Genomic DNA, 13522 nt, shown 5'->3' on the forward strand with positions numbered 1-13522 from the left:
AAACTATGATTACCTCATGCTCAAGTTGATGGTGCAGTACTTCGGTTCCCAACACCTTGCCGTCCACCCCGCCCACTTCCATTTTGACTGGGCCGTTGAGAACCATCTCCCTTTTGTCCAGCTGGACCCTTAGGTCGCGTTGTGAACTCTCCTTGGTTTCTGAACTCATTTCTGCCATAACCTCTTCCGCCACCAAATTTCGCACGCCCCCTGAAACTGTCACTTCTGAACCCACCTCTTCCGGAGGGAAACCTTCCTCTTCCACTACCACTAACTAGAATAAGGACAAAATGAAGGAGGAAAAGGGAGCATAATCAACCTCTGATAAACTTGGCTACCATGTTTTGTTCAAAGTAGAAGTAATAATGAATATATACCAACATACCTCTTGTAGTAGTTCTCTTCTCCTCAATAACAGCTTGTCGATCACCAACGGTGATAGGTGATGCCTGAAATTAATTTTGACAAAACATATTAAATGAATAATATAGATTATTAATAGGTCACATGATATGCACTGCTAGATACGTGCAGTACTGCAGTATCATGAAAATACCACAAAGCGACCTGTATAAGTGGTAATTCTTCCGTTGCAGAGTGCAGATCAGAACTTAAGAGACATGTCTATTATAATCAGTTACATTATTATATTATCTTTCAAAACAGAATCAAGTGAGCAATAACTTTGCAGAGAAATATTAGTGAAATGCAGAGGAAACAATGTGTTATCGTATGACATTTTAATTAGAAATGAAGATATCTTATTCACATAAATCTTCTCTTTCCAACCATTAGATCAATTCATATACTTCACACAAATATCACACGTTTACACCTTCAAAATGCTACCCAGAGGAACTAAGCAAGTTTACCCATATAATAGATATCCAAAAAATAATTCGTTTCCAAAATGCATTTACATCAGTTCAAGTGGATATCCATCAAGGCAAGCATTTTACAAGCATACGCAATTTCTTATGTGCTGAAGATGCAGAAAACATTCAACCCCAGAATGTTGCAGCCCACAATTGCTATATTAAAAGCTAGAACTCGGGAATTATAGCCAAAACTGAAACAAGCTAATGGTGATCTATACCACTATCATCTACTGAATATTTCAAATGTTATGTTGATATTATGGTTGTCCATCTTTTTATTTCATGTCATGATAAAGAAACAACAGTGAGGAGCAATAAAATCAACAGTTCAACACGTACCTCAAGTGCGCTATTCATGGAAGTCATTTCCTCAAATTCAACAAAGCCGAAACAGAAGCCATGCTGCAAGGAGCCAAAAGTAAAAGCTATCTTATAAGCTTTACTCAGAAAACCCATAAATCATTTGGAGGTTTATGAAGTATCCACAGACCTTACTACTTCTAACTTGGATTCCACCATGCTTAATAGGACCAAATTTCTTAAAGACCTCCTCAAGTTGTTCAACAGTTGCATTAAATGGCAAATTCCGTATGTATATGGAATGACCTTCAGCTGTTAAAAGTAAAAAAGGCAATTCAATCGATTTCCAACCTATAATTTAAGGCCAGAGTATATATGAAGTAATAAACTCCAACTTATTTTAGCCTCCTTACATAGTTACATATGTTTAATCTCTTACAATTCACAAGTCAGAACAAGATGAAACAAATATGTCAAGGAGGAATATGAGTCTATATCACAGCTAACTAGTCTGAGAAAAGATAGTGGCTGTTAGCCATATCAAGAAGTTTCAATATATACCTTCCTCATGAACATCACTACTCCCAGGAGCACTGTCATTACTAGGAGCTAATGCCTCTGGTACTGGAGTTGGTTTGGTAGTAGTAGGCCATTGTTCACTGGATTTAGCAGGTACTGCTCTTACAGTTCGGCTGGGAACATATACAGGACCAGATGCTGTGTTACTTTTCATTACCTTCATGTAAATAAAATTCATTATGTTACCGAATGTAAAAACTGGAGGAGAAAAAGAAAATATGAAAATATATGAAAGTAAACTAACAATTGATGCATATGAATATGACTTCTTCGGTGCATCATCCTGGACTGCAGAAGTTGAATCATGAATCGCAACATTCTGACTTAAATCTGCAGAGGGTTCAGCAACCTCTTCATCAATAACTGATCCTTCTTCCTCATTGTCCTCTGGATTATAACCTTCAGCTCCATTATTAACGTTTTCACTCTCTGCTGTTATTGCAGGGTTGGTCACAAGATGTTCTGGAGCATGTATATTATCTAGAAACATGTAAGCATCAATTAAATATTGTCAAGATAAATAACTGTTGGGAATATGTTACAGAGATTAGCCATGCTGACCTGCTTCCGGCATGGCCACTGCCTCAGCTTTTTCATTGACAGTGGAGTCGGGATTTGATGACTGCAGTGTGTCATTCTCCTCAACATACCTAAAGACGTCATTTAAGACATAATACCCCTTATCTTGTGGTGCCAGAAAGAATGTCTGTGAGAACTTCCTTTTCACATTATCCTTCCCGGTTAAGCATCCAGTTACTAAAACTATCACACCTTTCTCATATGACTCCTGAGCATCAGCAGTTTTTATTTCTGCTGTATAATCTTCATAATTCAAGGAAAGTATCTTTTCATTGATTGCCTGATCCAACAGTAATTGAATTTTGATTAATGAAAAGTAGAAAAACTGAAACTACACATTACTAATAATTACAAGATGTCAAGGCCACAAAGTGTAGTCCAATAAGAAAATTTTATTAACCAAATCATTAACAGCCGGCTTCTTAAGGAGCATGAATGTTAAAGTAACTATGCATCATATCAAGGGAGTATGGATGTTATCTGATCGCTGAAGTATTTACTTAAATATACCAATAAGTTTGAGAAATTTTTCCTGTAAAAACTATATTATGCATATCCTGTTCCTGGTAGACTTACTTGCATAGTAGTCACAGTTGTCATCTGGCCATCGTTGTCTGAACGGCTTAAGAAACTTGAGTCCTGGTAAAATCTGTGTACCAAATTTGGGGATTGGTGTAGAATGTGATAGTATTGCTCCACAAATGCGTTGCCAACAACTTGGGCACTAGGAGCGGTGGCAGGGCTTGCTTCCTGCATTGCCATCTGCAGAAGAATTTACAATAAGGCAAAGCAGAATAAATCCATTGAGCGGGATAATTTTTAGTTGCAGATATCATTAACCGAGAAATCATCTCAGTTTGATGCCATGCTCCACATTGGCCCCATCACAAATCAACAAAGAAATTGCATAGATGAACAAAATTGTATGTCATGGAAAAGAACAAATCAACGATGCAGCATCCGTATACATAAATTAGATTAAAAACAGCCGTGAAGCATTGGATAAGATCCAACCTATAGAACGCAACACGAATAGAGTGTTGAAACCAGGGAGATATGCACAAATGAAACTTCGAAATGGCTAACTATCCCAGTCACACTGCTTGCTTGTGTGACTATCACGATACCCTAAGGGTGCATTTGTCAATTGTCATTTTAGAGTGTAAGTGAGGTAATGGAATCCATTCTACTCATAAAGCCATTCTCATCCCTTCCATTCCCTTTTAGATCTCAACTAACAGATGCACCCTATAGCAAATAACTAATGAGATAAACAACAATCCCAACTTGCAAACGAACCCTAAAACAAATTAGGAATAATGAGCTAGAACAGCATCAATTCTACATGAAGGAGATAAGCCAACTACTATGTGTTTGAAAGAATTAGATTCCCAGAATGCTAAATTACTGCACAGTCCCTACTTCCCAGTTTAAGTATAATCTAATCTAACTATTAATTAAAGCTGAATGCTAAAACAAACAACCTAATCAGACAACACAAGTAGAGTAAGGGAATATCAATGTCAAAGTAGGATCGATATTCCATACCATACCATATAGAACGCATCAAACCGAAAAAAAAAAAAAAAGAAAAGGAAATACTGAATTTTATGCAATTTTTTTAATTAAAAACACTTAAACGGGATCATAGCCTAAATCGGATTAAATATGGCGGTAAGAATAAAAAATTGGAAGTAGGAAAACATTGTGATTTGTGAGGTGGAAATCAGAAAACCTGAAAGGGAGAGAGAAAAAATTGGAGAGATCAGAAAGGAGCAGAGAGCAGAGTGGAAAACGAAGAAGAGAGAAAGGGAAAGTAGCGTATCGGAGAACAAGCACACATCTTGGAGAGAGAGAGAGAGAGAGAGAGAGAGAGAGAGAGAAGACGCACGTGCGTACCTGCTGGGTTGAAAACCCGATTCACAAACTGACGGCGAAGAGAGAGAGAGAGACAACAGAAGAGTGCAAAGTCTTCTGAGTGTGTGTGTGTGTGAGAGAGAGAGAGAGCGAGAGAGTGTGAGAAAGAGCGCAAAGATTCGGAGGTTGATGTGTTTGTGTTTGGACTTTGGAGATCACAAATTCACAATTCACAATTCACAGTAGACGATGACTCCCGCTGTTGCCCTTTTCCTTTTTCTTTTTATTTTCTGTTGATAAATAGTTTATTTTTTATTTATTAAACATATAACATTCTTACAATTATTACTAAATAAAAATATCTTAATTCGAGTAATAAAAAAGAGAATTATAATAGAATAGTAGAAAGTAGATATACGACGATTTCTTGTATTTAATTTCTCCTACATGTTTGAAAGTTGAAAATAGAGGTGCTAACAGCCAACAGAACTGTACAACTTTTAAATTGCAACGAGGAAAATCCTTAATACAATACGGAGAAGAGTAAAAATTTTGTACTCTGTTGTACTGGAAGGTTGAATTTTTCTTACAATAAATCCAATTAAAATCACTTAATCAATTCAATTTAAATGAAATATAGTTAAATGGTAATAATTTAAATTGGAATGAAGATAGTATTATTTTTAAAGATTGAAATTGAGATTGGAGAACTAAGACTCGGTATTATATTTGGTGACCAGATATTTAACTAAAATTTTAGTCCTAAAATACAAAATTTTAATTCTTTTAGTACTTCTAAAAAGTGAAAATACAAAAGATTGAAATTTTTGAAAACGGAATAACTAAGAATATTTTAGTAAATATTCTTATTTCATATCCACATTTATCTTAAACAAAGTAGGATACTAAGACATAACTCAATTTTGTATACTTTATGAAAGTTTGTAAATAGCCTAGAAAAAGAGGGTTGAATCTATAGCCTCTTTTTTTTAACCTCTTATTGCTTTTTGTTTCTGATTGAAATAGGAACTTAGTTGGTGATACGTCTATTAAGTTGAAATTTAAGAGACAATTTTATTTTGTCTATTCACAATGCATTCCAGAACAGAGCAATTCTTTATTTTTGGATAGTTGTGACTTCTGAGAAATATATAATGCAGAAAATACTTTTATTTTGTTTTTTAACGAAGTGAAACAGAAGAAGAGTAGAAAAGAAAAATCACACAATCATGTATCATGGTTCAGCCATCATGTGCAATATGACCTACATCCAGTCTCTCCCACAACAATGGAGGAATTTTCACTATCTTTCACAAAGATTACCAACACCAATTTTTCTAGGATTCAACCCAATCCTATATGTGACAAACACAGCTTCTACCCAAGTTAGATTTGGCTAGATTCACTTCCTAGACTTGCAACTACTAAGTTCTCACCCAACTTAATAAGGGAATCCCCTCATGATCATATGTACAAAACAGAAAAACATACAAAAAAATTTGATATAATTCTCTAGCTTTTACTAGATAAATCTGTTGGCCTTTTCTCTCAATAGTTTTTACTGATTCCTCACTTAATGCCTTTTTTCATTAAAAAAATAAAAAAAGATGAACAATGAAGAACAAAAAATTTAATGTAAACTCATGAAGGAGAAGAAGGGGTAGCTGAAAGCTATGAAGATCCAAACTTATGTTCTCACTCTTTGAATCAATCTCTAGCCGTTTACCCTTTTAATAGAGAAGTAAAACTTCCAAAACTTGAAACTTGACTTGAACAGTTGACTTATTCTTTCCCAGATACAGCAGCAGCAACGCAAAAGAGAGATGGAATTGTGACCATGATTAAAGCTTACATGCATCTCAGCTACTTCTCTTTCATCAATTTTCAATCTTCTTCAAGGATATGAGTTATTCATGAATACTTTGGCTCTAAGTTTCATTCTTGACCCTTGATTTGCAGTAGAGCTTCATAGCCTCTGACTTATTCAAATTTCCAGTTCGATATTTGTAGGAGAAGAGCATTCTCAACAAGTTACCAATAAAGCACCAAGATGAAAAAAATTTTATGATTTACCTCTTGATTTGATCTTAGCTTTTGAACCTTAGTTTTTTACTTGTTTAGATTTAGTAATTCACTTTTTTCTTCTTTGATTTAAACCCTAATCAGTCTTCCTTTTTATTTCTTTCTTTTGTGGCTTCTTCACGTGTGTAAAAAAAAAAGAGAGAGAATGAGTCATGTTACTTTAGTTTTGGTTCAGATGGGAGTGAGGCTTCTTTCCTTTGATAGTAACCATTTTCATGGGCCATGAATGAGTAAATGAGCTGATTTCTTTGATCATGGGCTTGGACCATCATTGGACCTTATTTGCTTGTTATTAGGCCTGTTTGATTTCTATAAATTACTGCACAATAAGCAAACTTAATTACACACATAATTGGGCTTTTAACCCAATAACATTGTTTAGTCATCATCACTAAATTTGTTATTATTTCTTTAAATTCAATCTCTCATTTGATGACAAATATTATAAAATGAATTGTAAATAAAAGAAATGAGAAGAGTTTAATGAATTTTTCTTTTGATGATTCAATTTTCAAGTTGAACTCCCCTTTCTTTCATTCTGTTGACATTTTTTGAATGCGAGCTTTTTTTAAACTTGTGATAATAGTTTCTATGTAGAAATATACTTACAAATAATTATCCAAAATAATTCAGACTACCATATCTTTTGAACCAATCCGATGGCTTATTTTTCAGAAAATTTTACAAGCTATCAGTCCTAAAAAAGTTACCATTCAGCATCAACCAACATAAAGCAAGTACCAATAAGAATAATGATCAAAAGCATTTTAATCAAATTTCACGATTAAAGTCGCAATCATTCAATATTTTCAAAATAGCAGTCTCAATCAATTAGAACCAAATCATTCACAAATAAGTCATGCAAAGAACCTTAGTACCAACTGTTCATGATTTAAACATTTAAACTACCTAACACTTTATTTTTTAACTTACTCCTCTTTTTATTATCAAGGAGGTGTAGTATTCCCTACATAAAAGTTGTTAGGCATCAAAGTAAATTAACAGTTCAATAAGTTCAAAGTTAAGTGTTTATGAATCACTATTACAGTCATTCAGTGAATTAAGAGTATTCAAAGACCAAAAATTAAACATCCAAAAGCATTTGTTTTAAAATCAGCAGCATCAACAAGGAACTAGATATTAGATCCCTCATTCTCGGTTTCTAAGATATCTTACTCTTCTTGCTCAGACATCATTTGATCATCTTTCAAGGATTTAATGTACTTCAAAAGTACCTCAACTCAGCTTTGGGACTTTCTCAATGAATTTTCATTTTGAATTGCAAGTCTCCTAGCTTGTTGACTTAAGTTGATCATGTACTTTGTGCGATTTACAAATTCTTATAATACATCTTTGATAATCTCATATACCAAAGTACTTGTTGAAAGCTGATGTACCAGCAACAGATGGAGGAGAGATACTTTTATCTTCTCCTTCTTCTATAATCGTATCTCTAGCAGCTTTAGTCCTTTTTTTCTTTGTTGTTTGACTGCACCACCATCTTTGAGAGATAAAATTCTATTCTCTTGGGGTTCATTATTCAGATCAACACCAAAGTGTTCAAAGAAACAAGTAAAAAATATACCATATGGTAATGAAATATTTTTATTAGTTTTGATGCAATCATACATATGACACATCATAAGATATGCAAAAGAAATTTCAGTTTTATTGATAATGGCATAGAGAGCCAATGTGTCACAAAGAGCAACTCATTGATATGAATTACTTTGTGGCAAGAGAATATGGGTAATGATACGGTGAAACTGGAATTTAATAGGGCCTAAAGCTCTATGGTTAAGGATTACTCCATCTATGAGAGAAATATTCTCACAAATATTGGTCAAAACATCTTTGTGTGAAATACCTAGATTATTGTTCCACTTTTCAGTGATGTAGGCATTGATACCAACATCATAATAATTTAGGACTTCACCAATGAATTTTTTTTGTTTAAATAAATTTCACGGCCTTTAACATAAGAATGAATAGATTCCTCACAATAGTACATATTGGCATAAAATTCTCTAACTAAATCAGGATAAACCGATTTTTGAATTTCAAACAAATTTTTTCAATTCAGATGAATGATGTTTTCAACAAAGTTTATCCCTCTTTTAGCTAAAGCTTTTAAGTTAGACACATATGTTGAACACAAAGGTGTTTTAGAAATAATAGCTCTATAAAATTCAAAGTTCATACTAAATGAGAAACAGAGAGGATCATAGTGAGAATATGAAAGGTTACCATAATGTGATTTAAAACCTACAAAATCATGGTTTTCAGATCCTTTTACAAAATTGAGAAAGGTTCTTTGATTACCTTTGGAAGGGCGACTAGAAGGTACAAAGTGTCCTTGAGGACGAGATGAAGAACAAGCAGGTAGAGACATTGGGAGTTCTTCTTTAGTTATTGGTCTCTTCCCTTGGCGGCATTTGCCTTGGATGTTGTAACACCCTAACTTTTAGCACGTCATGATCGTACTAAAAGTAAGGCATTACTAACTCGTTTTCCTTTTTAACTATTTAATATTGAGCCTTTAGTTCGATGTCGCGTTTCAGTTTTATAGAAAATTTCAAAAAATTATTTTTAGTAATTAATCACATATTAAAGATCTTCAAATAATAATAATCACATAATTATTAATAATAATAAATATTGTATATAAGAATTCAAAAGAAACTCAGATACAATTCATATCCCTCTGTATAAAATAAAATCTTAAATAACAAAGGCGAGGAAATTCTATGAAAGTAACTCAACACATAAACTTAACCCAAATAAGACTAATAACCGCCTGCAGCTTCAAACTGAATCTTCGAACCTGTGTCACTGAAAGGGTGGAAGATTTTGGGGTGAGAACAAACTACACGTTCTCAGTAGGGAATGGGAATGCCGTAAAAGTAATGATTTTAATGCAAATAATTAACTTACTCAGTAAAATTATTTTGTTTAACTTTTGAAAATACTTTTTTACTTTTACTTTATATAATTAATTACCTTCTTTAAATTTCCGAGCTTAAAACAAATCTCAATCACAACCTCAGTTCTCGGTCACCTCAATATATACCAACTAATAGCACAAGAGACAGATCAACACACAAACAAATTGCAATAAATCAAACAGCACAATCACAGAGAAACTAGATAAGAAAACACAACCAAATGCAAATGTGCAAATAACATGATGCATGTCTATTCCTAACGCAGGCCATGAGCTCATGTGTCGGTTGTCTACCCTCTCCTGACATTACCCGGGCACAAGTCCCAAATATGGCTTTCCATATGCATACAATGTGCTTATAAGTCTTATGGCTAGGCCGCATACAGTGTGACTTTCAAATCAGTGAGCTTACATCTGGAAAACAGTTCTCAGTGTGTGGGCGTCCCCACTATACATTTGGCACTAAGGCCCAAACAAAGTCGCATCTGCTCTCCTGTGGCAGACATTCCTTTAATTCATATATTTCTTTAATCTTTGTTCTCTGCTCTCCTGTGGTACAGATTTCTTTAATTCATATATTTCTTTAATCTTTGTTCTCTACTCTCCTGTGGCAGAGATTTCTTTAATTATCTCTCTTTCCTTTACTTTTCGTTCTTCTTCTTTTCTTTCTTATCAAACCGAACTCAAAACATAACTTAAAGTAAAATCCATTTTCAAAATATTGAGTTTAAAACATTATACTTTTCTTAATAAATCGATTTGAAAACAAAACTCTTTTCGTAATAAATCGAAATCAAACAATATTCTTAAATCAGATTTGCTTTTAAATAACACTTTAAATAAAGTCTTAATTTTATAAAAATTCAGCAGCATTTTCTCTAAAATTCGGACTATGCCACCCTTCTATGTCCCTACCAAATCATTTTCAATTCTAAAAAATCATTGATAAATCCAACAAATCAAATCCATTGTCAAAGCATTTATAAATCTGAAAGCTAACTAGTTTCAATATCAAATTATTTTCAACTCTCCATTTGTTACCAATAAATCAACCAACACTTTCTCAAACTCTTTTCAATAGTTTTAAATCCAAGTCATTCCTTACTTTAGAAATATAAATAAAACCTTTCAATATAGAACCATTTTTTCGGTATTTGTAAATATATAAACCTATTCTTTTCTCAACATAGAAATATTTCTCAAAATAAGCTTATAAGTTAGATTTTCAAATCAAAATCACCTTTTTGTATATCTTTATAAAAACTTGGACAGGACCTGATGAGCGGATAATTTATACGCTTTTTGGCATTGTTTTTAGTATGTTTTTAGTAGGATCTAGTTACTTTTAGGGATGTTTTTATTAGTTTTTATATTAAATCCATATTTCTGGACTTTACTATGAGTTTGTGTGTTTTTCTGTGATTTCAGGTATTTTCTGGCTGAAATTGAGGGACTTGAGCAAAAATCAGATTCAGAGGTTGAAAAAGGACTGCTGATGCTGTTGGATTCTGACCTCCCTGTACTCAAAGTGGATTTTCTGGAGCTACAGAACTCAAAATGGCGCGCTTCTAATTGCGTTGGAAAGTAGAAATCCAGGGCTTTCCAGCAATATATAATAGTCCATACTTTGGCCGAGTTTAGATGACGCAAAAGGGCGTTGAACACCAGTTCTACGCTGCAGTCTGGAGTTAAACGCCAGAAACACGTCACAAGCCAGAGTTGAACGCCAGAAACACGTTACAAACTGGCGTTCAACTCCAGAAGAAGCCTCTGCACGTGTAAACTCAAGCTCAGCCCAAGCATACACCAAGTGGGCCCCGGAAGTGGATTTATGCATCAATTACTTACTTCTGTAAACCCTAGTAACTAGTTTAGTATAAATAGGACTTTTTACTATTGTATTAGACATCTTCAGATCATCTTATGATTTTTAGTTCATCTTTTGATCATTTTTTAGATCTCTAGACCTCCATGGGAGGCTGGCCACTCGGCCATGCTTACCCTATATTCACTTATGTATTTTTCAACGGTAGAGTTTGTACACTCCATAGATTAAGGTGTGGAGCTCTGCTGTTCCTCATAATTTAATGCAAAGTACTACTGTTTTCTATTCAATTCAACTTATTCCGCTTCTAAGATATTCATTCGCACTTCAACATGAATGTGATGAACGTGACAATCATCATCATTCCCTATGAACGCGTGCCTGACAACCACTTCCGTTCTACCTTCGATTAAATGGATATCTCTTGGATATCTAATACAGGGGATCGAGTCCGAGTTATTAAGTATCTTCGTGGTATAAGTTAGAACCCATGGATGGCCATTCCTGAGATCCGGAAAGTCTAAACCTTGTCTGTGGTATTCCGAGTAGGATCTGGGAAGGGATGGCTGTGACGAACTTCAAACTCGCGAATGCTGGGCGTAGTGACAGACGGAAAAGGATAGTAAATCCTATTCCAGTATGATCGAGAACCTCCAGATGATTAGCCATGCAGTGACAGCGCATCAGACCATTTTCACAGAGAGGATGGGATGTAGCCATTGACAACGGTGATGCCTCCAGATGATTAGCCATGCAGTGACAGCGCATCGGACCATTTTCACAGGGAGGATGAGATGTAGCCATTGATAACGGTGATGCCCTTACAGAAAGCTTGCCATGGAAAGGAGTAAGACTGATTGGATGAAGACAGCAGGAAAGCAGAGGTTTAGAGGAACGAAAGCATTTCTATACGCTTATCTGAAATTCTAACCAATGAATTACATAAGTATTTCTATCTTTACTTTCTGTTTATTTATTATTATTAGAAAACTCCATAACTATTTGATATCCGCCTGACTGAGATCTACAAGATGACCATAGCTTGCTTCATACCAACAAACTCTGTGGGATCGACCCTTACTCACGTAAGGTTTTATTACTTGGACGACCCAGTGCACTTGCTGGTTAGTTGTGCGAAGTTGTGAAGTTATGTCTGGACCATGGTGTTGAGCACCAGTTTTTGGAGCCATTGCCAGGGAGAGAATGAACAACAAATTTACAACCTTAGAGTAACAATTTCGCTTACCAAGTTTTTGGCGCCGTTGCCGGGGATTGTTCGAGTTTGGACAACTGACGGTTCATCTTGTTGCTTAGATTAGGTAATTTTCTCTTTGTTTTATTTTCAAAAATTTTTCAAAAATCTTTCAAAAATTTTTCATCTGTTTTCGAAAAAAAAAATATATAAATCTTTTCAAAAATATATTTTTCTTCAGAATTTTTAAGAATGAATTCTAGTGTTTCATGAAGCATGTAGAAGCCTGGCTGGCTGTAAAGCCATGTCTAATTCTTTTAGACTGAGGCTTCCACTTATAAGTATATGAAGTTGGATGAAGTTTCAGCTGTTGTATGCTGATTTGTATCTTCTAAAGCTGGCTGGCTATTAAGCCATGTCTACCCCTTTAATTGGAGCTTTAGACTAAGAGTACAAGATTCCTAGAATTCATATTAAAAATTTTGAAATCCTTATTTTCTTTTTCCTATATGTTTTTCGAAAATAATATACAAAAAAATAAAAAAATTAATAAAATCATAAAAATAAAAAATATTTTGTGTTTCTTGTTTGAATCTTGAGTCAATTTTTAAGTTTGGTGTCAATTGCATACTCATCTTGCATTTTTTCGAAAATTGCATTCATGCATTACATTCATCAGGATCTTCAAGTTGTTCTTGATAAACCTTCTTGATTGATCTTCATATTATATTGTTTTGTGTTGTATGGTGTTTTTCATATGCATTCTTGCATTCATATTGTCTAAGCATTAAAAAATTCCAAGTTGGTGTCTTGCATGTTTTTCTTTCATTAAAAATTTTCAAAAATAAGTTCTTGATGTTCATCTTGATCTTCAAAGTGTTCTTGGTGTTCATCTTGACATTCATAGCATTCTTGCATGCTTTCATTGTTTTGATCCAAAATTTTCATGCATTGCATCATTTTCATGTTTTTCTCTCTCATCATTAAAAATTAAAAAATAAAAAAATATCTTTCCCTTTTTCTCTCTTAAAATTTCGAAAATTTGGATTGACTTTTTCAAAAATTTTTAAAATCTAGTTGTTTTTATGAGTCAAATTAAATTTTTAATTTAAAAATCTTATCTTTTTCAAAATCTTTTTCAAAAATCAAATCTTTTTCATTTTTCTTAATCATTTTCGAAAATTTTAAAAATATTTTTCAAAAATCTTTTTCTTAATTTTACATCATATTTTCGAAAATATCTTCAACAATTAATGTTTTGATTCAAAAATTTCAAGTTTGTTACT

At 33.8% G+C, this 13522-nt stretch overlaps 1 protein-coding gene and 1 long non-coding RNA gene across 6 annotated transcripts in view; both read right to left on the bottom strand.

Annotated features, from left to right (window-relative positions):
• Window positions 4-4446, bottom strand: LOC107634609 (ras GTPase-activating protein-binding protein 2). 5 transcript variants are annotated; one of them, XM_021124073.1, is made up of 10 exons: window positions 4236-4443; window positions 3351-4071; window positions 2913-3098; window positions 2319-2616; window positions 2002-2237; window positions 1740-1914; window positions 1369-1490; window positions 1218-1280; window positions 386-449; window positions 4-274 (listed from the first exon to the last, which is right to left on the bottom strand). In XM_021124073.1, the coding sequence occupies exons 3-10, from the start codon at window positions 3096-3098 to the stop codon at window positions 21-23; spliced, it is 1398 nt and encodes a 465-aa protein (XP_020979732.1). In that variant the 5' UTR covers window positions 3351-4071; window positions 4236-4443; the 3' UTR covers window positions 4-20. The 5 variants fall into 5 exon arrangements, with proteins under 5 accessions (XP_020979732.1, XP_016193539.1, XP_016193521.1 ...); XM_016338053.2 differs by lacking the exon at window positions 3351-4071 and having other exon boundaries at window positions 2002-2219; window positions 4236-4446; XM_016338035.2 differs by lacking the exon at window positions 3351-4071 and having other exon boundaries at window positions 4236-4442.
• LOC110272152 overlaps window positions 10419-13522 on the bottom strand; it is a 10510-nt gene continuing 7406 nt past the window's right edge. The window contains exon 2 of the long non-coding RNA XR_002363096.1: window positions 10419-10494. This is a non-coding gene — a long non-coding RNA (uncharacterized LOC110272152). The remainder of the gene's footprint in view (window positions 10495-13522) is intronic.

The sequence above is a fragment of the Arachis ipaensis genome, chromosome B01, assembly GCF_000816755.2.
Source record: "Arachis ipaensis cultivar K30076 chromosome B01, Araip1.1, whole genome shotgun sequence".
Lineage (NCBI taxonomy): Eukaryota > Viridiplantae > Streptophyta > Magnoliopsida > Fabales > Fabaceae > Arachis > Arachis ipaensis.

Bases quoted from the DNA above. Each gene is read 5' to 3' on its own strand.
- LOC107634609 (XM_021124073.1), bottom strand. From the start codon at position 3,098: ATGGCAATGCAGGAAGCAAGCCCTGCCACCGCTCCTAGTGCCCAAGTT. The intron at 2,238-2,318 runs GTCAGCATGGCT...ACATGTTTCTAG, and splicing joins AGTGGCCATGCCGGAAGCAG to ATAATATACATGCTCCAGAA. The intron at 275-385 runs GTATGTTGGTAT...TCCTTATTCTAG, and splicing joins GAAGAGAACTACTACAAGAG to TTAGTGGTAGTGGAAGAGGA.